The 25,126-nt window shown below is 47.1% G+C and overlaps 1 protein-coding gene across 1 annotated transcript in view; it reads left to right on the forward strand.

Annotated features, from left to right (window-relative positions):
* Positions 1 to 8,373: 8,373 nt before the first annotated feature.
* The window catches only part of TG (thyroglobulin), a 216,260-nt gene continuing 199,507 nt past the window's right edge, over positions 8,374 to 25,126 (forward strand). The window contains exons 1-8 of the mRNA XM_033126377.1: positions 8,374 to 8,440; positions 9,410 to 9,518; positions 10,848 to 10,945; positions 12,145 to 12,348; positions 12,712 to 12,871; positions 21,288 to 21,394; positions 21,887 to 22,030; positions 22,236 to 22,421. Coding sequence (XP_032982268.1) covers positions 8,374 to 8,440; positions 9,410 to 9,518; positions 10,848 to 10,945; positions 12,145 to 12,348; positions 12,712 to 12,871; positions 21,288 to 21,394; positions 21,887 to 22,030; positions 22,236 to 22,421 — 1,075 coding nt within the window. The remainder of the gene's footprint in view (positions 8,441 to 9,409; positions 9,519 to 10,847; positions 10,946 to 12,144; positions 12,349 to 12,711; positions 12,872 to 21,287; positions 21,395 to 21,886; positions 22,031 to 22,235; positions 22,422 to 25,126) is intronic.

A 25,126-nucleotide genomic window follows, 5' to 3' on the forward strand; every position in this document is an offset into this window, starting at 1 on the left:
TGCTTGTATGACTCCAGTCCTTCTGCATTTTTAAGTCTTGTTTTATGGCATAGCATATCCATGTTCACATGAAAAGAATGTGTACTATGCTGTTGTTGGGTCGAGTGTCCCTCACCTGTCAGATCAAGTTGGTTAAGACTTTTTCTCATGGCTATATTCTTACTGACTTTCTCTCCAGTTGTTGTATCAATAATTGAGAAATGAGTATTGAAATCTCCAACTAAAACTATTGAATTGTCTTTCTCTTTACAGTTCAGTCAGTTTTTACATCATGTCTTTTGGGCCCGTGTGTGTGTGCACGCGCAAGTGCACGTGTGCGTGTGTGTATTTATAATTTTTAATATTCCTGTTGTATTAACCCTTTTACCATTATGAAATATCCCTTTGTCTCTAGTCATACACCTTGTCTTAAAATCTGTGTTCTGATACTGTTCTATCCAGGAGAAATGAAAACGTATGTCTACATGGAAACTTGTACACAAATGTTCATAGGAGTATTATTCACAATGACCAAGAAAGTGTAAATAACCCAAATGTCTATCAAGTGATGAATGGATAAATAGAATGTTGTATATCTATATAGTGGAATATGATTTGGCAATGAAAAGAAATAAAGTACTGATACATTGATGAACCTTGAAAGCAAAGTGCTAAATGAGAGAAGATAGTCACAAAAAACCACATATTATATGACTCTATTTATATGAAATGTACAGAATAAAAAAAATTATAGAGACAGAAAGTAGATTAGACTGGGAACTTGGTGTGTTTGGGGGGTTATGGCCAGCAGATCGGGGGGGGGCTTCTTTTTTGGGGTAGTGAAATGTTACAAAACAAAGTATGGTGGTAGACGAACAATTATGTGAATATACTAAAAGCCATTGAATTGTACACTTTAAATAGGTGAATTGTATGGTATATGAGTTATATCTCAATAAAGATGTTTAAAGAAAAAAAGCAAACCTACACATATCATAGTCAAGTTGTTACAGATTGGAGGAGACTAAGGAGCCCTTATAGATAAATGTAAGATCCTGGATTGGATCCTGGAACAGGGAGGAAAAGAAGGATATGAGTGGAAAAACTAGTAATACTCTATTAAAGTCTGTAGTTAGTTAATAGCATTGTATCGATGATAGTTTCTAAGTTTTGATAATTGCAATATGGTAATGTAAGATGTTAACATTAGGAGAAATTGAGTAGCTGGGAACTCTGTGCTTCTAGTTCAACTTTTGGATAAGTTGGAAAATTATTTCAAAATAAAAAGTAAAAGAAAAAACTGTATGACACAGAGTGAAACTGAATGTACACTATGAATGTTAGCAATAATAATGTATAAATATTGGTTCATTAATTGTAACTAATGTGCCACACTAATGCAGGATATTAATACTAGGGAAACTGTGAAAAAAGAGGGTATATGGGAACTTTCTGTACTATGTGATCAATTTTTCTGTAAATCTAAAATTAATCAATTTTAAAAAGTTAAAGAAAAAGGAATGTGAGAGGATAATTGTAATATGCCGTTTTTTAATTTGGGAAAGAAAATTCAGTGAAATTATTACAAACCCACAGGAAATTTAAGGTTCCATCCTTGAAACACTCAATCTCTAGGAGTCAGGCTTGCCTAGGAAATCAGAGAGGAAGTACAGTCATTAGAAAAGTATACAGTCAGCACAGGAGCATTGGAAGATTGAAAACAAACTTTCAAAAGATAGGAGAACAAGAGAGTGTTGCTTGGGAGAAAGTCTGAGATCTTAGAAGGCAGACGGACCAGATTTCAGATGGAAAATGGGGTTTTGAAGGGCAGGGTAGGCTGATTCAGATGGGAAAAGGAATTGCATGGGAGGTACCGTTGCTTAAGAAAGCAGAAACATGTTCATTGTTACCAAATCTGAACAGACTTGAGAAGATTGGACCATGCTGCACTCTGAGATCTTGGCTCTCTTTGGCTGGATTTCTCCAGAGAGACAGAACTAGAAAGCAGGGGACTAGAGAAGCTCCTTCTTAAAGCCATGAATGGAGAGCTGCTAGTAACAGTGAGGAGGAACCATCCCTTGAATGAACCACTGTGTGGGAAGCTGACAGAGAATCTAGACCTATGGGAGGAGGTTAGACCAAAAAGATCAGCCCAGTATATTCCAAGGAATTTAAGTGAGTTTCAAGGTGAGGCAGCCACCTTCATATATAGGTGGAGATGCAAATATTACTTATGCTCTGAGGGAATATGCCGCTGACACTTACGGAATGTGACTAACATAAAGCACACAGATCCGTTGAAGGGAAGCCAGGCAAAACACAGTGGCATCCCTGTCTGGTTTCTCGATCGGATGGCAGAATGCCTTGCCCGTGACAGCTGAGGAAGAGGCAGCAAACGACAGGTCTGAATGCTTTTGGAAGTCTCAGAGTTTATTGATTTTATGTCTTCCAATCTGAAAGACCAAAAAAGAAGGAAAATCTAGAAGCTTATGTTTAAGAATGTATTATGTTTTCCATCAGGGAAGGAGAAGAGGGAAAGGCTCAAATCTAGCAAACAATGCCAGCCCTATATGAATCAGAGAAGGAAAGCGAGTGAATTATAAAAGCTCCAAAATAACCTGAGCTTACTGAAAGCAAAGGGGGAACGAACCACAGTGGAAAAATAAAACGTCAGCATGAGAACTCTCAACTGCAGAAAATAACATTGCAAAACAAATGCCACTCAAGATGTGGAACAGTCAGAAATAAGGAAGGCTGTCCTTCTGGAGTGTCAAGATTCTCTTCTGGTTCCCCCAGTCCCATGGGGCCATGGCCTTCAAAAACTTCAATAGGCTGAGAATGATTCTTCAGCTGAAAAAAATTTGGAGATGAGGAGGAAACATTTTCAAAGTTAAGGTTTCAGAGGGTTGCAAAGTTCTGCTCCAGCAGCCACTGTGGGACAGAGCTATCAATGGCTGCTCACCTGAGCTGGTAGATGAGGTTTTGCCAGACACATCCACCTTTGATGTAGCATGTTGTGCTCAAAGAGGAAGTGGAAATGAAGAGGTTCAAAATATATTGAAGGAAAAGAAATGCACCTTAAATAAGACTGATGTCTGAGGCTGCCACCATTGGAGCATTCTCATTTTTTTCAAGAAAAATAACATTGTGATGCCAAGCACTGCACTGTGCTTCTTGTATTTATTAATTTATTTAGTAATCACATCACCCTCGAAGCTTGGGCACTAATAATAGCATTCCATCTTTATAGATGAGCAAATTGAATAGATTTCCTCATCAGAGAGGAGATTAAGTAGCTTGTTCAAGGTCGCTTTCTCGCTAGGCTCTCATGGAGATAGCAATAGGACGACTTTGATGGATGCTTTCTGTGAGTTAGCCATTCTGCTTTTAATGCCTAAGAATATTGGATTTAGGTGGGGCAGGGAAATAATGGAAGCTGTTAGAAGAAGAATGCTTATTTATGTCCCATTTCTAGTTTCAGTCCACAAGAAGGGATTTGTCCCTAAATACTCTTGGCCTCTTGTCCCACCCCTTACTTTTCCATGGATGTTGAAAGTTACCTGGTTGGTAGGTAACTTTCCCTCTTTCCAAATGTAAACATTATGCTATAAAGTTCCCTCTCGGCACTGCTTTATCTATGTCGCACACATTGTGATACGTTGTATTGACATTTTTATTGAGTTCAGTGTATTTTTTAATTTCCCTTGAGACTTCTTTTTTTGATCAATGGGATATTTATAAGTGTGTTTAGTTTCCAAATGTTTGGAAAATTTCTTGCTATCTTTCTGGTATTGATTTCTCGTTTGATTCCATTGTGGTCGGAGAACAGACTCTATGATTTCAATTCTTTCAAATTTGTTGAGATTTGTTTTATGGCCCAGAACATGGTCTGTCTGAGTATATATTCAATGACTACTTGAGAAGAACGTGTCTCCTTGTATGGAATGTTCTATGAATGCTGATTAGATCTTACTGGTTGATGGTGGTGGTGAGTTCTGTATCCTTGCTGATTTTCAGGTTGGGTCATTTTTATTGTTCTGTCTTCAAGTTTGTGGGTTCTTTCCTTTGTTCCTTCCATGTTATTTCATCCATCTACTGAGTTTTACTTTATTTTGGTTATTTTATTTTTATGTCTTCTATTTCTTTGCTGAAGCTTTCTATTTTTTTTCATTTGTGTTAATGTGTTCATTATTGCTCATTGAAGCATTTTATGATGACTGCTTGTCAGACAATTCTAACATCTGTATCATCTCAGTGTTGGCATTTATTATCTTTTCTCATTCAAGTTGGTATTTTCCTGGTTTTTGTTAAGATGAGTGATTTTTGGTCCAAACCTGGACAGTTTGGGTATTACGTTAAGAAATTCTAGATCTCATTTACACTTTCTTTTTCAGTCTTCTGACATCACTGTGGTGGGGGCAGAGGGACACCACCTCAATTGCTGGCAGAGGCGGATGGAAATCCAGGTTCTTGCTCCATCTGTTGACCCCTGGCTGGGGATGTGCTCCTTGTTCCTGCTAGTTGGGGTGGGTTTTAGGCTCCCCACCAGGCCTCTCCTGGCCTGAAGGGTTGGGGGTTCAGCATTATTGCTCCCCATGTGGCCCTCACTGACTCCACTGGGAGATGGTTGGGCAGTGGTGAAGGTCCTGCCTCTCCACTAGGCCTCCTCTGACAGCACCCCCCATGGGAAGGGGAGAGCACCCCTTATTTCCACTGAGCGAGGGTCCCCACATGGTCTCCACTGACCCCACAGAGAGAAGGGAGCTCATGACTGCCCAGACAAAGTGAAGGTCCTGGCTCCTCATGTGGCCTTCTCTGTGACTACCGTGGCACGGGACTTGGGGTGCCTTCTTATAGCCTGGCAAAGGTGGGATTCTAGGCTCCCCAGTTTCCCTTTGCAGGCACGGTGGGGGTGGAGCCACAGTTTTTTCTGTGACGTGTGGTAGAATAGAGCAATTGTCTAAAAGTTTTCTGTCTTGCCAGGCTGCCTCTTTCCTGGACCCTTAGCTCAAGAGACTTTTCTTGGGGCTTTTTTTGGGGAGGGAGGACGGTGGGTGTGAGCTTATTGGAATTTCTAAATTGCTGCCTCTCCAGCACCTAATCTGAGCTATATGAGGCAAAATTAACTCCAGGGAACTTACTACCATATTTCTCCTCTAGTCCTGAGGTTGCTTGCTGGCTGTTCTTCTGTCCACCTTTCATTTGCTTCTTCTGTTTGTTTTATGTAAAACATCCAGGGTGTTGAGCTGTGCTTGGCAGGGGGTATAAGGAAAAGTATGTCTTCCCCCTTTTGGGAAGCAGAGGTCAAGTACCAGGAATTTCCAGTATTACTCTGGCAACCCACGAGGAGGGATGTGACTTCGAGTCACTGTGGGAATGGGGACAGCCATCTGGCTGGGTTGGGGACGGACGCCTGCTAAGTGATTCTCTGTGGTAGGCGAGAGCTGATGTTTGTTCTGAAGCAATTTCCTCCTCTGTATTTCCAATTACTTTCCATCTCTAGAGAAGAAAGAAGATGAAAGAGAAGGTTATGCGGTTATATTTGGGGCCAAGGAGCGTGGGAGAGGGTGCAGGGCTAGTGATGCACTTCGGAGTGGTGGAGGCAGGAGCCAGGAACAGGATGGTGAAGACCAGACCACGGCATTGCCACCTGGAGTTACCACCGAAGCGCGCGTGTCCCCCGGCTCAGTGGCAGTATGGTGAGAGTGGCCAAAAGCAGCTGAGTCATTATGAGAAGGAGGTTTCATGGGGCGGAGGCAGAGCTCTGGCGTGGCTCTCTCTAAGCTCCCCGCTTTGCTGCTTGGGTGGAGAGAAGGACCTCTTGCTCTTTGTACTGATCCTGAAGGAAGCGGGGCAGTTCTGGCCCACTGCGCGCTCTCACCCTCTCAGACGTCTGAGCGTCGCCCATTGCCCAGGTGGGGTCTGGCATGGAGTCAGCTCACGGTCTGCCGTTCCCCTCTCTCTCACAGCACTCTGCATTCCAGGGATATGAAGTTCAGCATCCCCAGAGTGCCATACCCAGTGTTTGGCTCTAAGTCCAGCACCCCCAAAGTACCAAACCCGGTAGAGCAGGGGCCCCCTGGCCCGGGCCAGGAGGTACTGATTCCACTCTGTTGCTTCCCAGGACCCCGGCCAGAGAGAATGGCTCAGGACACACGCCAACCTGTGCGAGCTCTGTGCGTGCACTGTGGGGTGGGGAGAAGCATGGGAGTGGGGTTTGTGGTAAACCTCTAACCCTAGGGAACATTTTCTAAAACTCATCTGCTTTAGAACACCTGGAAATGGAGACACGATGGGCTGCACACGGCCATCCTTATTACCTGATTATAGTGAAGAGATGCTGCTGGTTTTCCATAGCATGGGTGGAAATTGGCCCATGTAATGGGGTGGCAGTGGGTTGTGGGGGTCGGGGGGGAGTTCTTCCTCTTGTGTCTCCTTTTCCAGCAAATGCCAACACATCTTCTCAAATCATCTTTGCCTGAAATCTAAGTCTCATTCTTAGTTATGCCCCTTCCTCCCGCCAGCTAAGTGGTCTCCACGAGCTCCCCATGATTCCTCCTGAACACCTGAGGAATGGGGTCTCCATCCCCTTCCCCTGCAGCTGGAGAAGCAGCCTGGTGAGGGCCAGGGTGGGAGGCAGGAGGCCAGGTAGGAGGCTGTGCTGGTCAGCTAGTCTGGAGCTGTGGGCCCTTGAGGAGGCAGGGGCAGCAACGGTGCAGAGGGGCCGAGCCCGCGGGGTGGGAGTGAGGACGTGCTGGTAGGATTTGGAGGCTGATGAGCAATGAGGGCAGAGGTTTAGGATGGCACTCAGGCTGGTTATTGGGGAGACAGCAATAGCATATGAAGGTGCAGTGTTGGGATAAGTGTTGGGAAGTTTAGTTTGGAACTTTGAAATGTATGTGGAGTGCCCAGGCAGAGTGGACCAGAAAAGTCTGGCTGGAGCTGGCGCTGGTGCTGGGCCTGGAGCTGGAGCTGGTGCTGGAGCTGGTGCTGGAACTGGAGCTGGAGGTAGAAATGTTAGAGCCATTGGCATGTTTGATTCCCCAGGAAGAATGTGCAGAGAAGGGTTTGTCACCTGTTTTAAATCCCAACCCTGTCAGTTAAAATAACTGTTAAGTTTTACTTTCTGTAGTTTGTACCACAGACCCAAAAATGACGACAGTAACCACCGCTGGGTACTTATTATATCCAAGAACTGGTTGAGCACTTGACCGGTGTTAACTCTTGCACTATTCACAGCCACCCTATTACGTAGTACAGCCCACTGTTCTGCAGTTATGTCCCCTCATTTTTCTCCCGGGTGCACAGCACGCTCCACCTCCCAGCCTGTCCTCTATCCCTCCAGATTCTCATGCACCCTTGCTCTCAAGTGCCGCACCCTCAGCGAGGAGAGGTCCTCGCTGCTCGCCTACCACCCCGCCCTGCCCTGCCGCTAGCCCCTCACCCGGCTGTGCTGTTCTGCACACCTGTCATTCCCCGGCACGATGTCATTTGCAAATGAGAAAATCAATAGGAAAAACCGCTAGCATTTCTTGAGCACATACACATCGGTGTCTCATTTATTCCCTTATGGCCACCCTAGCAAGTAGGTACACATTCTTTTTCTCCTTTTATTTCTGCTTTCTGGAGCAGGAGGCTGGGGCTCAGGAGGATGAGGTGATTTTGCCAGGTTACGCAGGGGCAGGAATGAAGGAAGGAAGCTGGCTTTTCTAAGAGAAAATACACTGATGGACAGACTTTGTGTGGAAGACACAATCCCTGCTCCCTTTAGGTTGGCAACATCTGAAGTCCTGGACAGAGGGGAGAGGAGGATAAATATGCACGTGAGTGTGTGTGTGCGTGCGTGTGTGTGTGTGTGTCTGGCTTTCCTCATTAAAATTCTTACATTCTATATTAATGATGTCACCTGTTTTGTTTTCTGCCAAACTCTCATTGCCTAGCATATGTCTGCTACTGTTGGTCTCTAAAATACATATTTGTAGAAGGAAGAAGGGAGGGAGGAAGGAAGGAAGAAATGAGAGAGGAAAGGAGGGAAGAAGGGCGGGAAGGAGGACCGATTGCTTTTCTTCCAGTGGCCCTGAGCCTGTTACTCACAAAGCCACGAAGCTTTGGCTTCTTTCCCATGTAAAGATGAATTTTAAAGCCGCCCCACCCAGTTCGGCTCCCCCAAATCCTCAGGAAGATTTTCATCCCCCACTGGCCACACGAGTGTCCTCAGAGGGAGCAGACGCAGGTGGAGGAATGCCTTGTGACCAGCAGAGAAAACAGGGTGGTGCTGCTTCACTGAGTGCCCATGAACAGAGGAGTGGGCACAGCAGCTCTATAAAAGCTCCCTGGCCAGAGCCCTCGGGCAGGCAGTCACTTCTGCCCCTCCATCCCCAGAAGGGCCCAGAAATGGCCCTGGGCCTGTGGGTCTTCGGTCTGTTGGCCTCAGCCTGCTTGGTGTCAGCCAACATCTTTGGTGAGTTCTCAGCCAGAGGCCGTGGGACGGGGAGGAAGGAGGTCTCAGGCCAGAGCTCCCAAGCCAGCCGGCCTCTCTGCCGGGGCCTTTGAATATTTAGGATGTCATGAAATCCCTACAGTGTCCAGAGGTGGGTTATTTGCCCTTTCCTTTACAGAGGAAGAGACCGGTTCAGAGAGGTGGCCTGAACTGTCCACGTCACAGAGCCACGTCATGTTGGTAGACATGAAGTGGGAAACCAGATCTTCCTAATTTAATTCGAACTCACCCACCTCACCCTGTTAGCAAATTTTTGACATTGATATTGTTTTATTCCCTTAGCTATCTCAACTCATAGGTCATTTATGCAAAGTATTTGAATAGTCAGCAGGTAGTGCAAAAACCAAATCTACCTATGGAGTGAAATAGACCACGGCTCAGACACTTACTGTGTGACTTTGGATAAGTCTAAGCTAATTCAGTCTACCTGTGGTGATTTCTGAGTGAGCCCTTGCATGTTTCATGCATTCTTAATGGAAAATAAGACACGTGGGAGGTACTAATTAATTTGCATTCCTACTGTGTGCCAGGAAGGTACTGTCTGCAGGAAGTACTTTGATCAATTCTAGAACCTTCTTCGTGGCGTTCTGACCTAACTCAGCCTCGGCATGTAGAAACATGCAGCCCAGCAGTTTATGTTGAATCATCTGGCCAGCTGTGTGACCTCGAGCAGGTTACTTTCACTGTCCCTGTCTTAGAGCCACATGGGTACAACACAGATACTGCCCCTGCACCAGAGGAGTGTCGAGGGCTAAGTGAGCTAATGTCACACTCGGAAAACTGTGAATAGCCACGTAATTACACGTTGGAACCTAATGGTCAGCCCTAAAGCTGCACAGAAGACCCCGAGGAGCATCTGGGCTTACAGGAGCCCATCTTGGTTACTGGAATCCAGTCCACACTCTCTGATGGGGTGCTCCCTTTTTGTAGAATACCAGGTGGACGCCCAACCTCTTCGTCCCTGCGAGGTGCAGAGGGAAAGCGCCTTTCTGAAGCGAGCAGACTACGTTCCCCAGTGCGCAGAAGATGGCAGCTTCCAGTAAGGCTTGTGCCAGCCGCGTGGACTCTCGGGGCCACGAGGCCCTTCAAGCACAACCCACCCCTCAGCTCTGCCCCCTGCTATGCCCTTCACGCCTCTCCATGGACTGAGATGTGGCCACTGTCATTTGGAGGGTGTCCCCCTCACGTCACGGTTCCCTAGGCCAGTCAACGCTGGGTGACGTGCCCCAGAGCGCAGCAATCCATGCTTCGCCCCAGCCAGCCTCCAGGGCATCCCTTCTTGTCCTGCCAAAACTTTCACCGTAATTGTTTTGATAAAACGTGGGGGCAGGTGCAGTGATACACGCTTTGGTACCTTCCCCTCCTCCTCTTACCCTCCTGGAGAGTCAGAGGTGGAGGGAGCAGATGATGGCTGCACTTCCAGGTCCATGGCTGCTGGGTCCAGTGCTGGGCTGTGTTCTGCGATTTCCCCAGTGAGGGGCATTTCGGCTGCCCCATCGTGAACTTAGGTCCAGGACACTCTCCCTGGAGGGTGGGGTGATCATCTAAACAAGCCCCTCCCCCAATGCACAGGGACCTTTGTCCACGATGCAATGTAACGTCCCAGGCTGTTCCGGTCACACTGATCTAGGGGTGATCCCTGATAGGACTGCATTCTGGGAACAGCCCTCCCTGCCTCCATTTTCTGTTCCTACAAAACTCTTACAGCCTCCCCAGAATGCAAAGTGACACTTCTAGTGCAGTCCATGCCTGGATCCCTGGTAATACGAGGGTGGCAGAGGGAGTAGGAGGACGGCTCACCTTCACCGGCCTTATTTATGCAGCTGTTCCACATCCCTTGTTCCAGCCACTGGCACTTGCAGCCACCCACTCATTCCTCCTCAGGAGGCTGTTCTCTTTACCTCCAACCCCTTTTCCCTTCTTCTGCCCGATCATCCCGCCAGCCTCAGTGTAGCTGTCACATCCCCTGGAGAACCTTACACATGTGCTTCCCTGTGTCACCTGTAACCAAGGCCCAGCTCTCTGCTGGCCCTGACCCCCCCATGAGGTGTCCCCACCCCTGGTCCATGTAAGGAGGGTGCTGCCTTTACCCTCTGCAGCCTCCATGTGGCTGAAGCGTCACAACCAGGGGGCATTTATTTAGAGCTTGCTGATGGAAAGCTGGCGAGTGAGGGAGGTGCTGCCCGGCTTACCAGATGGAAAAGAAGTGCTTTTCCTTTCCCAAGTCACTTGCCCCCCTCCACTCCAATCTCTCCCGAATTTACTGAATGAAAACTTGGAACAGTGGAAAGGTACAAGAAAGGTAACCGGAGTTGTGGCTTCGGGAGCCCATAACGGCACCCATGTGCCATGTCTCTTCTGCCCTCAGGACTGTCCAGTGCCAGCACGATGGCCGCTCCTGCTGGTGTGTGGGTGCCGACGGCAGGGAAGTGCCTGGCAGCAGGCAGCCTGGGCGACCCACGGCCTGTAAGTGTGAAAGGGGGTCAAAGGGGGCGTCCCATGGGAAGGGGGCCCTTGCTAGGACCATTCACATCGGCAAAGAGCACTGGGCTTGGCGTGTGACCGGCCAAGTGTCGTTCTGAGCTTCTGTCTTCCTCTGACTTAGAGTAACAGTCCTGGGCCAGAGGCCCTATTTCCCATAGGACTGCTGTGAAAATGAAATGGGACAGTCAAGTCAGTTGTTCATCAAATAGCTACTGAGGTCCCCCCACCCCTTCCCCAATGCCGGGGAGCTGGCCTGGTGCTGACGGAACCATGGCAAGCAGACTCAGGGGCCTCTGAACGAGGACGTGGCCGGAGTGTTTTCTCACCTGAGGTGTTTCTGAAATTTGAGACTTAGGCGAAAAGTTTCCTGTTAAGATAATTATTATGATGAACAAAGAAACATGGTCCCCACTTAAAGCATGTCAGAGTTAAGCCTAAAACCAAGGTCAGCGTAAACTGGTCACCTTGAAACAGTGAAATTGAGCCTAGAACTAAGCTGCCCTTTACTGGGGAAAAGCTCTGTTTTGGGCATTGCTTTTCGCAGCCAGCATGGATGGCTCGGGAAGCAGGCTGGTTCCCAGCACCCTGATGGAGTGACCCTGGCCAGGGCACACACCCTCACTGAGGATGCAGCAGGAATATAGGCTCTGCCTCATGGGTGAAACACCAGACACATAGTAGGCATCCAACAGGGGCAGAAATCATTAATGTAACTAATCCTCACGCACCTGAAGAAGGCCTTTGTGTTAGGTTCTATAGATAAGCCGAGTGAGGCACAGAATGGTGAAGCGACTTCCCCACGGTCACACAGTGAGCACGTAGGGACATTTGGATTCAGACGAGCTCTGTTAACAGCCAGGCCTGTACTCCATTCACACCCATGTCTGTAGCACCAGAGCAGCGTGGTGTCTAGGTGACAGATGGGGCTCAGGGGACCCTGCCCTTGTCTGACTCAGTCTGCAGGGTGCTGGAAGGAAACCTGGAATAAAGGTGGGCAGTCGGGACGCTGCGCCTGAGCCTGCCCCCAGCTCACTGAGCATCCCTGCGTGGCCTGGTGGTTCCCCCTCCGCTGTGGGAAGGACCTCCTTCCCCCCTCTAGGCAGGGAGCTCAAGTCCTCCCGGGCTGACATCCCGAAGCTGTGCCAGCAGCCCCGCTGTGACACCGCTCTTCGTGCCCTTAGGCCTGTCCTTCTGCCAGCTGCAGAAGCAGGAAGTCTTGCTGAGCACCTACATCAACAGCACGACCGCTGCCTACCTCCCTCAGTGCCAGGACTCGGGGAGTTACACGCCAGTGCAGTGTGACGTGCGGCGGGAGCAGTGCTGGTGTGTGGACACCGAAGGGATGGAGGTGTACGGGACGCGGCAGCAGGGGAGGCCGAGGCGCTGTAAGTCTCACCTGGCACAGCGCCCCCAGGAGGCGGGGCTGTGCTGCCTTCCACATCCCCACCAACATGCTCCGGTGTCCCCGCCAAAGGCGGAGAACCTGGCCCGCGGTGCAGGGAGGGAAAGCGCTTAAGGAGGGTTTGACCACTTCTCCTACTTCCCCACGGCACGTGATCAATATTCACTGGATGAGAGGAGAAAGCATAAGCGGGATTTCCATGAGCTCTTGCACGTCTCCTCCTGCAGACCTTAGTCCCTGTTCGGGTCTCTGTCACACGGGCAGCATGAATGGATGCCCATAGACTGCAGCCGCACGCGCACCTACTCACACCTAAGACTTGAACATTTTCCCTTGGGAATTTTAGGTCCAAGGAGCTGTGAAATAAGGAACCGCCGTCTTCTCCACGGGGTAGGCGACAAGTCGCCACCCCAGTGTTCTCCAGATGGAGAGTTTTTGCCCGTCCAGTGCAAGTTTGTCAACACCACAGACATGATGGTTTTCGACTTGGTCCATAACTACAACAGGTAAGAGGAGCCGGGCTCTGGGGCTTGCCCGTCGCTGGGCGCCCCTCCTTCCTATCTCTCCTGCCATAGCCTGTGCTCACGTGGGGACTGGGTGCTGTGACGGGTCATCCAAGCACCTGGCACTGGTGGACATCTGAAGGGTGACAGCATTTTTAACAAAGAAAGCTGGCAACAGCTACTCAAATGAAAAATACATGAGCCCTCTGGACCAGCCAGCCCATGGAAATAAAAACACCAGAATGTGAAGACATATGTACAAGGGTGTCTACTGCATCGGTTTTCATTGTAGCAGAAAACTGGGAACAGAGTGAGTGAGCAACCTGAGGGATGACTGAATACATGTGTATCCACCGTACATATTTATGCAGCCAGTAGACAGAATGCATTAGAACTACACCCGTTGACTGGGAAAGGGTTCTGCAGCATATTATGAACATATATAAGATATGAAGTACAGATAGCACAACATGATTTAATTTTTAGAAAACAAACAAGAAACGGATCCTCTTATGTGCATATATGAGTATATGATTATGCTTGCGTCTGTAGAGCACTGGTGAGCACAGAGAATAATATGCATAAGCACGTGGTCACGTTGCTGTGGAGAAGGAAGGTGGAATGGGGGTGATGGGACTTGGCAGAAAAGGAAAAAAGACTGCACTGTGAAAAGCATGGACACGATCATACTTATGTATTTTTGTCAATTGTGTGTTTGTGTGCACTTATGGCTAAGTTTAAAGATTTAAAAACAAGTATAAAAAGGGAGCTGCATTCTAGATCTCAGCCCAAATAATCAGGTAGCCTGGTTATTCAGAATGGCTGCTTCATTATTGTAAAGGGTGCCACAAAGATTTCAGATACCTGTTTCCCCGAAAATAAGACCTAGCTGGACGATCAGCTCTAATGCGTCTTTTGGAGCAAAAATTAATATAAGGCCCGGTCTTATTTTACTATAAGACCCGGTCTAACATAATATAATATAATATAATATAATATAATATAATATAATATAATATAATATAATATAATGCGGGTCTTATGTTAATTTTTGCCCCAGAAGAGGCATGAGAGCTGATGGACCGGCGAGGTCTTCTTTTCGGGGAGCACAGTGGAATTGGAACCTCCTGAGTACAGCAGTAGTCCCCTCTTAGCCACAGTTTCACTTTCCGTGGTTTTAGTTACCTGAGGTCAACCGCACTCCAGAAATATTAAATGTAAAATTCCAGAAATAAACAATTTATAAGTTTGAATTGCGGGCCACTCTGAGTAGCGTGAGGAAATCTCGCGAGTCCCGCTGGGTCCCGCCTGGACGGGACTCAGCCCTTTGTCCAGCGGCTCCACGCTGTCCACGCTCCCGCCTGTTAGTCCCTTCGTCGCCATCTTGGTGATCAGATTGATAGACTGTCGTGGTGTCGCAGTTTTTATGTTCAGGTCACCCTGAGTTTACTCCAGAATGACCCCAAAGCACAGCAGTAGTGGTGCTGGCAACTTGGATATGCCGGAGAGCTGCCGGAAAGTGCTTCCTTTATGGGAAAGGTGAGTGTATATTTTGAGAGGGAGACCACATTCACATAACTTTTACATGATATACTACAGTATATCATTATAATTGTTCTGTTTCATTATTAGTTATTGTTGTTAGCTTCTTACTGTGCCTAAGTTACAAATTAAACTTTATCGTCGGTAGGTCTGCATAGGAGAAAGCATAGTATATATAGGATTCAGTACTATCCGTGGTTTCAGGTGTCCCCTGGAAGGGGGGGGAGGTCTTTGACTGTATCCCCCACGGATAAGAGCGAGGGCGACTGTAAACATCGGTAAGAACATCAGGCTGAGAATACTGATAGCAATTCTCCTGGACAACCTGAGCTTTACGTGGCTCCCAAACAAGCACTCTCTCCCCTGTGACACAGACGGGATTCTTTCTCATGTCTGTGCCGGGAGGGCTCCCAGACGAGCAGCCTGGGAAAAACAACTGTCCTGTATGCTGGGCTTGTTTGAGCTGCACGATGTTTTAAAAATGGGGGAATTTTAAGCTGAACTCTATGAAATTTCTGTCTGTGTAGGTAAAAATAGTTGAACATCAGCCATTTCATACATTCAACCTCATACACCGAATTCTGAGTTCCTGATTCTAAAGAACAAAGGTGGGGGGCTGTTCGAGTTCTCCCACAGCACCAAGACACTGGCCTTAAACTGTCTTTTCTGGACTGAGAGCACCCCAACCCTTAGTGCTCCAGGTCCCTCCACCTTCTGTTGCTGTATTAGTCCTGCCTGCTCCATCCATCTGCATTACTTGCCCCATACCATGTGCCATTGTGACTCTCGTTTGGACTCTACCACTGCTTGGCACAGTGACCTGGTCAGTTACCCTCTCTGAGCCTCAGTGTCTCCATCTGTAAAATGGAGGCAGCTCCCTGCTCATTACATCATGGTAAAGATCTGAGGAGCTCTCATCTATGAAACTACTGTGGCCATTGTAAATTATTACGCGTTGTAGGGACTCCTCCTGTATCACCCAGCTTCAGCAAATGTAGATGAGACCTTCCCCCCAGGCCCAGAGAAGGGTCTGCCTGTAAGCAGCACATAAGAATCTCCAAACAGTCTGATTTACTGATGTTCATTGCTGCGAACCAGTGAGTGCTCAGTTCAACTTCAACTGAGTGCTGACTACATATAGGGAATTTGGCATCCTTTTACCCACTTCAATACTTTCAAAAATAATTGGAGGGATAATTATGGTCTCCAGCATACAAATGAGGAATCTGAAACATAGAGGTTAAGGAACTTACCCAAAGAAGCACAGCTAGTGGGTGTTAGAGCTGTCTGGCTCCTTTTACTATCCCATGCAATCTGGATTCAGTGCAGAACACAGAGTCTTGCACACAGTAGGCCTACAATCAATGCTTACACCGTCTTTCAAGGTGCCAGCTTGAGGCACAATTCACAGCTCCTTCCACAAGAGGGCAGTCGAGTTAAATGCAAAAGTTCAGGACTGAGCATCCATTGTTTAGGACAAACAAAAAAATTTACTCCTGAAACGGGATCTTTTCTTTTTGTAAGCAAGCATGTCTCAGAGCGAATTTTGATTTAGGAAGGTCATGGGAAGGGTCAGGTAGTTGGTTACTGGAAGCCTACCCATAATCAGGAATTTTCTGATAAGCAGACCTGGGCAATGCCAGGCCCACCGACTCTATTGGGCACAGGGGCAGGAGCCGTGAAGGCCACGTGGAGAGTCTAGACATAGCACGTAGGGCTGCCAGATTAAAAAAAAAAAAAAGTACAGGATGACCAGTTATATTTGAATTCAGATAAGCAAGGAGTAATTTTGTAATATAAGTGTGTCCCTAGTATTGCACCAAGAATTTTAAGTCTGGGGTGGGCATTGGGTACATCTTAATAACTATCGGACTGGGATTTAGACAATAATGGGTGGTGCTGGGGGAAAGCAGAGTGGCTGCTAGGAGGCGAGCCTATGAGTTTGGAAGCTGCTGGCCTGGTCCAGGGGAGAGGTGATGAGTTGGAGTAGCGTAGGGGATGGAGAGGAAGATGGGATGAGGCTGGAGGAGTGTTTACTAGGTGAAATGCACAGAACTTGGTGAAGGAATAGACAGGGACGCCGAGGGAGACGAAGAGTCAAGGGTGACTCTGAGTTTGGGAAGGAAAAGTCACACATTTGATTTTGGAGTATTGCATCTGAGGGGACTTTGCGGGGAAAGTTCAACTGGAGAAGTGGTGTCAGGCAGTTGACTTACATCTCTGGGGTCACAGAAAGGCCGGAAAGCTGTGGGCAGCCTCTGTGCCAACTTGTTGTGGGTTCTTCATGCGTTGGGTGATAATTTGCACTTGAGCTTGGCCCTCGCGTCTGCCCCTTGGAAGCCGGCCCTGTGGCCTCGGGAGGAAGGCCGCTGCTCACTGCACCTCTTTGGCGGGTGACTTTTACAAAACTATGTTGTGACGGGAAGTAAGCTTTGCTGGTTCTTGTGACTCTTCCCCTTATCTTTCAGGGCCCTTGCCCAAATATCAATTAGGGAAACGTATTCTGGCCTCAACAGACGGTAGGTAGTGGGGTTGAGAGCTGGTGCCATTACCCAGGCCGTAGCCGTCCGAGTTCCAATGGAGTTCACTGACTTCCTAATCGGCCCTTGTCCTTAGGGACTATGTTCACTCAAACTTCCTTAGCATCCAGTCTCACCTCCAATGCCTTGGCCACCCGCGCTTTCCAGATGCAGTGGGAAGGATCAGATGGATCTTAACCTGTGGCCGAGGGGCAGCATTACCCAAATCTGGGAGTGGCCGAGGGGACTGATCATTTGATGACCGTCCTGTGAGGCATCGGTGGTGGCCTGCTGGGCACCGGGCGCCATGCCAGGTCACAGCTCCTGCGTTGAGGAGAGTCCCTCTAGTGCAGGAGAGAAGCAAACAAAATGCTAAATTTATTAACTGATGGTTACATTTCTGTGGGCGGAGTTACAGCGTGTGCGTGGGGGGGTGTCAGCTGCCTGAGCCCAGAGCCATGGATCCTCCTCTGCCAATGAGCAGGACCCGATTTCTGGCTGGGACTGGCATTTTCTATTCCACTGAGCCTTACTGTTTCTCTAACTCCAGTTTGACCACAGTCAGAGCGTAAACTCAGCAATGCCATCATTTCCCCTTCCACTGGAATTTTCTTTCTTGAGGGCTCTTCTACGATCGTCCCCAAATTTTGCTTTTTATTCAACAAAAGGGAAACATCTGTTTTCACTAGATGAAATTATTTTTAGTTTTTAAATTTTGTGTTGATTTTTCTCTTTCTGCTTTCTTCTGATATGCCCGGAACGGGATCCAAGTGGAAAATAGAGGAAGTCGCGAGGAAGCAAAGTAAGGGTGAGAAATAAGAATAAAGCAAGGCAAACATTGGTACCCAACATTCAATCTAGAAAGTGTTAACAGATGTGGGGCGCTGCACACTTGTCTCAGCTTCCTATAACCAGAGAAAGGGCGAACAGTCCAAGTTATTTGGTTTCTACCAGATAAAAACAAACCAGTTTCTCAGAGGAACACAATTTTTTCTTTTACTGAGGATACAAAGAGCTGTGTTCCCCAGATCCTTATAAAGGAGATAAGGCCGCATGCCACAGAGGACCACATGACTTGACAATGTGCTGTGGCCAACAAGACCACCGGTTTTCTAAGGCCAGTGCCTATGAGGCTAGGTTGGCACATTTTCACGCACAGTGTTGCACTGGTTGAGATGTTTGGGTTCTGGCCTGCTCCACCAGACCCGTGCCTTCCCCTCTGTGACCCCATCCTGTTAGGTTTCCCTTCTGCCCGCACTGTGGGCCTCTGTCTCCCACCTTGAAGTGCGAGGCATGTTCATGACCTTGGCCATGGTCTCCATTCCTCCATTCTCTCCTCGTCAGATCATCATTCTTAGCTTTAGAATCCCACTCAAGGCTCACTTCCTTTGAGAGCATTCTTTGGCCACAGGACAGGTCCCAAACTCAGCGGACCCACGTGTTAGGATGGAACCAGAGCTGTCCGCCGTTCGTCAGGACATTAGGTGCAGGTTCAGTAGTTTCGTTTTTCTTGGGGTGACAGAGAAGGGTTGGGAATCTAATGAGAAAGAGGTGGAAAGCATGGCAGAGGCCCTCATGCCTTGGGTGACATTAAAGCACCAATGGCAATAGCTGAAGCTGCAAATAAACCAGCTTAGCCATTGTTATACTGGGGGAGGAGTCCAGCATTCATAGATGGTGATATTGTTTCAGAAATCAGCCACAAATCAGATGGTATCACGTTGAATTTGGGGAACAAAGGAAATCGAGGAAATTTCAGACTTGAACTTACTGTTGACTGCAGGGCAGGGCTCCCTAAGGAACATGCTCTGTTTGACTGTAGCCTCCCCAACTGGCCAGCTGCTGCTGTCAAAAGAGCATGGGAATCAGGATATCTGACCTATGGTCCTGGCTCGGTGATCTTGAACCAATCAGTTCATCACTCTGAACCCCAGTTTCCTCATTTGTGAAATGGAGCTTTTTAAGGGTTGCCATGAAGGTTAAATGAGATAAAGTATGGAGCTTGCTTGGCATAGTGTCTGATCATTCAGTACATGGCACCTGTTATTACTTTTATTAGTAGTAATTAATAATAGTGATCATCATATGTGGTTAGGCCAGGACTGGAATTCTGATGTGTCCGGCTCCATCCAGGTCCTTAGTATGTTCACTGTACATAGAGGCCTTAAAGATGACAGTGCTAGGTGTCTGCCCCACAGGTGAGCAGAGAACAGCCCTAGAAAGTCCAGGTGGCGGTGGCTGGCCTTAGGATGGTCTTCCTGGGAGGATGGGAGGACTCTCCCTCTAGCCAAAGCCACGGTGTTCTCCAATATGCAAGAAGAATGATTCAAGAGTGAGGTCCATGCAAAAACCACAGGCATGTCCAGGTCCTGGGAAGCTTACAAGACCAGCAACCCAGAGAGAAGTGCTCTACCTGAAGGTGACGGGATGAAGATGGCTCAGAGGCCCTGCTGGTCTCATGGGCCCCGGGACAGGACGTTGAGTTGGGCCTTTGGGTTGAATCGGCAGAACATGGGACTAAAGTGATTTAAACATCCTGTGTCTTATGCTGAAATGGGTTTCAGAACCTTGAGCCAACCAGGTGACCCTTGAATACATTCACCGAGCATGTATGTCTTCAACATCCATTAGATGCCAGGAAAAGCTAGGTGCCAGGCATGCAGTAAGGAGTGTCAGAACAGAACAGAGTCCCGTGCCTTTCAGGATGTGGGGCAGAAACCAAGGACAACCAAATGCACATTGAAGAATACTGTTGGCAGAGATAGTTATCCTGTGCTGCACGAGACCTGGGTTTGAACCATTATTTCAAGATGGTAACCAACATACTTTATCTCCTTAACCTCTAAAGTGGGGATGAAAAAAACACCACCTGCCTTTGAAGAGCATTCAGTGGGTTAAGCAAGTCAATGTGTGTTAAACATTTTGCAGCTTGTCTTTTACAAAGTAGTGCTCAATAAATAGAAGTGCTTATTATACTATTATTAGCCCTTCTAGGATTGAATTATCCCAGGTTCCAGTTAATGAACCTTCAATCAGTGGCAACTGGGCAAAGTGAGTTTTTAGTTTCTATTATGCATAACTCACTTGCCATGCCATTCTTTTTTATTTAGCTCACATGCACATAATAATAGACCAACGACAAGGAAAGAAAATCCATAATTCTATAGCACTTTGCTTTGCTTTGTTTTGCATATTCATTTAAATTCAAATTAGCGAATGCTCGTTACACCCCCACATTTAGGCTCTGAGCAGTTCCTGCACAATATATCACCTTCCAATATTGGTTCATTTCCATTGTAGTAATTGCCGTGTGTGGACAGGCCATTTTGCATTTTGTCCTTTTTACATAATGTTATGTACACATCCACGAAGGGCATTTACCATAATGTAGTTCTTAATTTTCCTAAGGTTGTACAGTCAGAATGTTTTCAAGAGTTTGCTAAACTAGATTCCACCTCTCTGTGCCCAGAGCTGCTGCTTCTGCTAACTCGTCATGTGGGGATGGATCTCCAGACATTAAGCTTGATTCACGTGTACCACCCGCTCTATAGGGCACAAATACAATCTCTCAATGTTCTGTAAAGATGGAAAGTTCTTCTCTGGTTGCTAAATCATTGCACATGGGAACAACTCCTTAATCTGGCTTGACATCACCTTAGCTGCCTCTTCCAGGATGAGGAACCCAGCCAATTAGCACCTTACAGCAATGGCCAGGTCAGACATGAGTTATATGTACTTTTCCTCAACTTACGAAGAGGATTGCACGGCCCTTGTTAGTGATGTCATATTGATTTTGTGGTTTTCTTTTTCTTTTTTCTTTTTTTTTTCAACTAGGGAACTGGGAAATGTCCTTCTCAAGAATTTCCTATGGGGGAATCTGGCTCCTTTTCAAGCTCTTGAAATGTTGTAAAAGGCTCTGAAGTTGTTTGATCTCCCAAATGAGATCATTTACAATGTACCATATGTTTGTAAAGCGAACGTGGCCTTCCGTCTCTAGAGTTACATTATAGTATGGAAACGAGTTAATGTGATGTCCATTGCCTGTTTTCTGCCGGATCCTATGCGACACGTGTTTGGGTATAAATCAGTCAAATGCCATGAATAAGGAAAATGGCTAATTAGCAGGGGACAGTGAAGCACAGCTTTATTATAACAGGGCCAGCCTAGCTCGGGTCAGGTAAAACCAATTTAGAAAAGAAATTTACCGCAGGAACCATGGTGTGAATGGCATGAGATAAAAAACCAGACATTCCTTTTCCCCAGATGAGGTCAGGCCATATTTATTTACTTCTACAGGAAGAGCTTGCGATGACTTGCCTTTTTATGAAATGGAGACCATAAATCTCCTTCTCTTGTAGGTTTCCAGATGCATTCAGGACGTTCAGTGCGTTCCGAAGCAGGTTCCCCGAGGTGTCTGGCTATTGTCACTGTGCCGACAGTCAAGGGCGGGAACTGGCCGAGACAGGTGAGTACACCTCCAGCAGTCTGAGGGGAGGGAGTGGCTTTCACCAGGCCTGAGAGCTTCAGGCTTCTTACCTGCAAAGCAGACATAGCAGTGACTTCCCGCCCCCCTGCCAGGCTGCCATGGGGATTGAGGAGAGCTTGGTTAGCAAACTTTCATCTATGCTACTTGTAGCACAGCTGCTGCTGGCCCACATGGTGTTGCTTTCGTGCCCACCAGAAAGAAGCGCCCTGCTCTGGGCGGGTGAGCTTGGCAAGGGGGACAGTAGTGGATTTCAGTCTCCTCTCGCTCTCAGCAGTGCTCCTTGCTGCTGTGGACAACTTGTCCAGCCATCACTGTGGCCCTGACTTAGGAAACCATTCAGGTCTTCTTCAGATACAATTCATAATGCTGCTGGTGAAGGCCCTGGCCCTCCTAATATCTGCTGAAATGGCAAGATCGGGACTTCCTTTTGGAATGAACCCACCCCTTGAAACGCTTGCTGCCTTTGCTTAGGTTTGGAGCTATTACTCGATGAAATTTACGACACCATTTTTGCTGGCCTGGACCTTGCTTCCACCTTCACTGAAACCACCCTGTACCGGATATTGCAGAGACGGTTCCTAGCAGTTCAATTAGTCGTTTCTGGAAGATTCCGGTGTAAGTAATAACCCGTCCACGGATGTGCATGCTTCTGCCAGGAGGAAACCACTTGGGTTTTAAAGTTGCTGCAGTCTCCATGGCTGTTCCACCAAAAGGCATGTGGGGATTTTAAAAAATTTTAACAGCAAGCAGAACACGTACTGTAAACACATCAAGGGTTGTTTACGTGCTGTCTTCTCCTTTATGCATGGATTTCTCCTAGGCCCCACAAAATGTGAAGTGGAGCGGTTTACAGCAACCAACTTTGGTCACCCCTACATTCCCAGCTGCCGCCGAAATGGAGACTACCAGGCAGTGCAGTGCCAGAGGGAAGGGCCGTGCTGGTGTGTGGATGCCCAAGGAAAGGAGGTCCATGGGACTCGGCGGCGAGGGGAGCCGCCGTCTTGTGGTGGGTTTCCTCTCAAGGCCTTCCTTTTGCAGTCTTGTCATTACTTTAACTGTTTCTCCAGACCAACCACTCCAGAACCTGTTAATTCCACTGTCCCGCAGGCCCTTCAAGTTCATCATGACAGGAGACCTGTTTATTGTCATTAACTTCTAACACGTTTCTTGTCCTGCGTCAGACATAGCGTCTTCCTCAGGGAGCTTAAAGGGTCTCCCAGGTAAAGAAAAAGGAACGAGAATTAAGTTTAGATGGGCCACGAGAGAAGTGTGTACTGGTAATTAAAAGAACGCAAAACAAGTTAGGGTCAATTCTATCTTGCAGTGTATATGAAAAGGAGACATTTGGGAAGGCTTCTTGGAAAAGGTGATCCTTGATTAGTCTCCTAAAATAAAGATGTTTCCTGAAGGAGGACGATAAGGAGAGGTGTTCTCTGTAGAGAGAGCAGGAGAAGCAAAATCATGAGTATATAAGTAATAGGCATTGTTATGCTAATGGCCACTGAATCTGCAAGAAGAGTGGAGAAAAAATTGTTGGAGCATGATCAGGGTGGAGCTTTGAACTTTAAGACTGGGGGGAAGGCAGGGGTAAGACAATGAGGTCCTTCATATCAAAGCAAAAGCTTGCGGGGGTCGGGGGCTGGAGGTCAGGTGAAGGTGTTGATGGATTTAAGCTGGCAAGTAGAGGGTGTAAGAAAGGTCACTTGGGAATTTTGGAGGAGGGAGTGAAAGCAGCATTAGACTGGAGGCCGTGGGGCCAAATAGAAGATCATTTCAATGTCCCGAAGACAGATTCAAGGACTAGATTACTTTCCTGGGGCAGCCGGAACAAATTGCCACAAAGTGAGTGGCTTAGAACAGCGGCAATATATTCCCTCACGGTTCTGGAGCCTAGAAGTCTGAAATCCAGGTGTCAGCAGGGCCGTCTTCCCTCTGAAGGCTCCAGGGGAGAATCCTTCCTGGCCTCTTCCTAGTTCGTGGTACTTGCCGACAGTCTTTGGCGTTCCTTGGCTTGTGGGAGCATCACTGCAAACTCTGCCTCTGTTGTCACAAGGCTGTCTTCTCTCTGTGTTTGCCTCTGTGTCTCTCTTCTTATAACGACACCCATTATATGGGATTAAGAGCCTACTCTACTGGGACTTTGTCTTAACTAATCTCATCTACGATGACCCTGTTTCCAAATAAGGTCACATTCTGAGGTTCCAGCAAGGCCATGAATTTTGGGGAGACACTATTCAACCCAGTACTAAAGGGGGCCAACACTAAGATAGAAGCAGTGGGCTGGGGAGAACGGTGTAGACTTAAGAAATGTCCGTAGGCATTCGAGCAAGACTCCATCCTGTCTTACCCGTGAGATGCTGGAGGCTGGAATCCTGGGGCACATGTAGGCTTCTCACTTGGGTGAGCTGGGTGGACTGGGCAAGACTGGAAACAGTGAAAGACTGCGGGTCCCTTTCTAGCCTCAACATGACGTGTCTTAATGTTTATTCGACAATTCCTGTTAAATCATTTGATTTCTACAACTTAACGTTTTGCATGGTGTCTGGTAGTTTTCTCTCTGCTAAGTGTGAGGATATAGAAAAAGGAAAATTTGAAGCTCTGCCTTGAAGGTATTTGCAATTACATTTTAGTTCTGTTAAAACCTAGAGACTCTTGTGCCCTGCAATTTCCAAGTGGAAATGAACTACCGTTTTCCAAATTAAAGCCAACAGTGCTACCAAATGCATGGATCATATATTTTTTACTTTTTCTCTCTGGTGTATCAGTCCTATTTCCATGGAAACAAAATGCCACATGGAACCAATGTGTGAATTTTTTCCTCGGTAACACTCCATACGAATGGAAGGGATATGCTTTTCACCTGGAAAGAGACTAAGCAAGGCAGTAAACTTTATTTCTCCCATATCTTCCTGTAATATCCATGAAAGGAAGCCAGGGCCTCCCTGGAGGTTGTGTTGTGTGTTCTGATGTTGCCAGCCTTTTTTCTCCCTCTGACCACATGTTCCAGCTCTTTTCCCTGTTGTCTGGTTGCAGAGGAAAATTGGCCGATTTCCTTTTTGGTATCTGTGTGAACTGAGGGGAAAGAATGATTTAAAAAAGTTGGGGTGGTGGGTGGTTGAAAAATCTGGAGTATTTATGGTTTTATGGAGGAAAAGAGAGCTTATTTACTTTTCATCTGTGTCACCGAGACACTGGAATTTGACTTCAAAATCTTTTGTCTTAATGTGATTACAGTCAACCTGGGATATTCAGGTAGAGTGACCTGACCATGCGTGGAGCTCACTGAGCTGATCACTGTTTAATTAGTAATTTCAAGGAAAGGACAAGCCTAGAAGAATATGCTAAGTTTGTGTGCCAACTGGGCTTCATTGTGTTATAGGAAATACCAGCCTTCCTGTAATGTGGTATAATATTATATATCACAACACAGGAAAACATTTATTATAGGAAATACTAATAGCGTTTGAAGTATGGTTCTTATCCTCAGAGAGACTATAAACTAGTTAGCTGAGACGAGACTACCCGCAAGGAAGAATTAGGCAGCCAGACGAAGAGCATATAATGAAGCACTAAAGTCCATTAAGAAGTCCAGGAAGCAAACGCTGGAAAACAACATTTCATTAACAAACCAGGCATTTGTTGGCATAGTGGTTGCCTCGGCTGCTGTGACAAATTGCCTCAAACTGGGGCGCTTCAAACAACAGACATGTA

This window comes from Rhinolophus ferrumequinum, chromosome 14 (genome assembly GCF_004115265.2).
Source record: "Rhinolophus ferrumequinum isolate MPI-CBG mRhiFer1 chromosome 14, mRhiFer1_v1.p, whole genome shotgun sequence".
Taxonomy (NCBI): Eukaryota; Metazoa; Chordata; class Mammalia; order Chiroptera; family Rhinolophidae; genus Rhinolophus; species Rhinolophus ferrumequinum.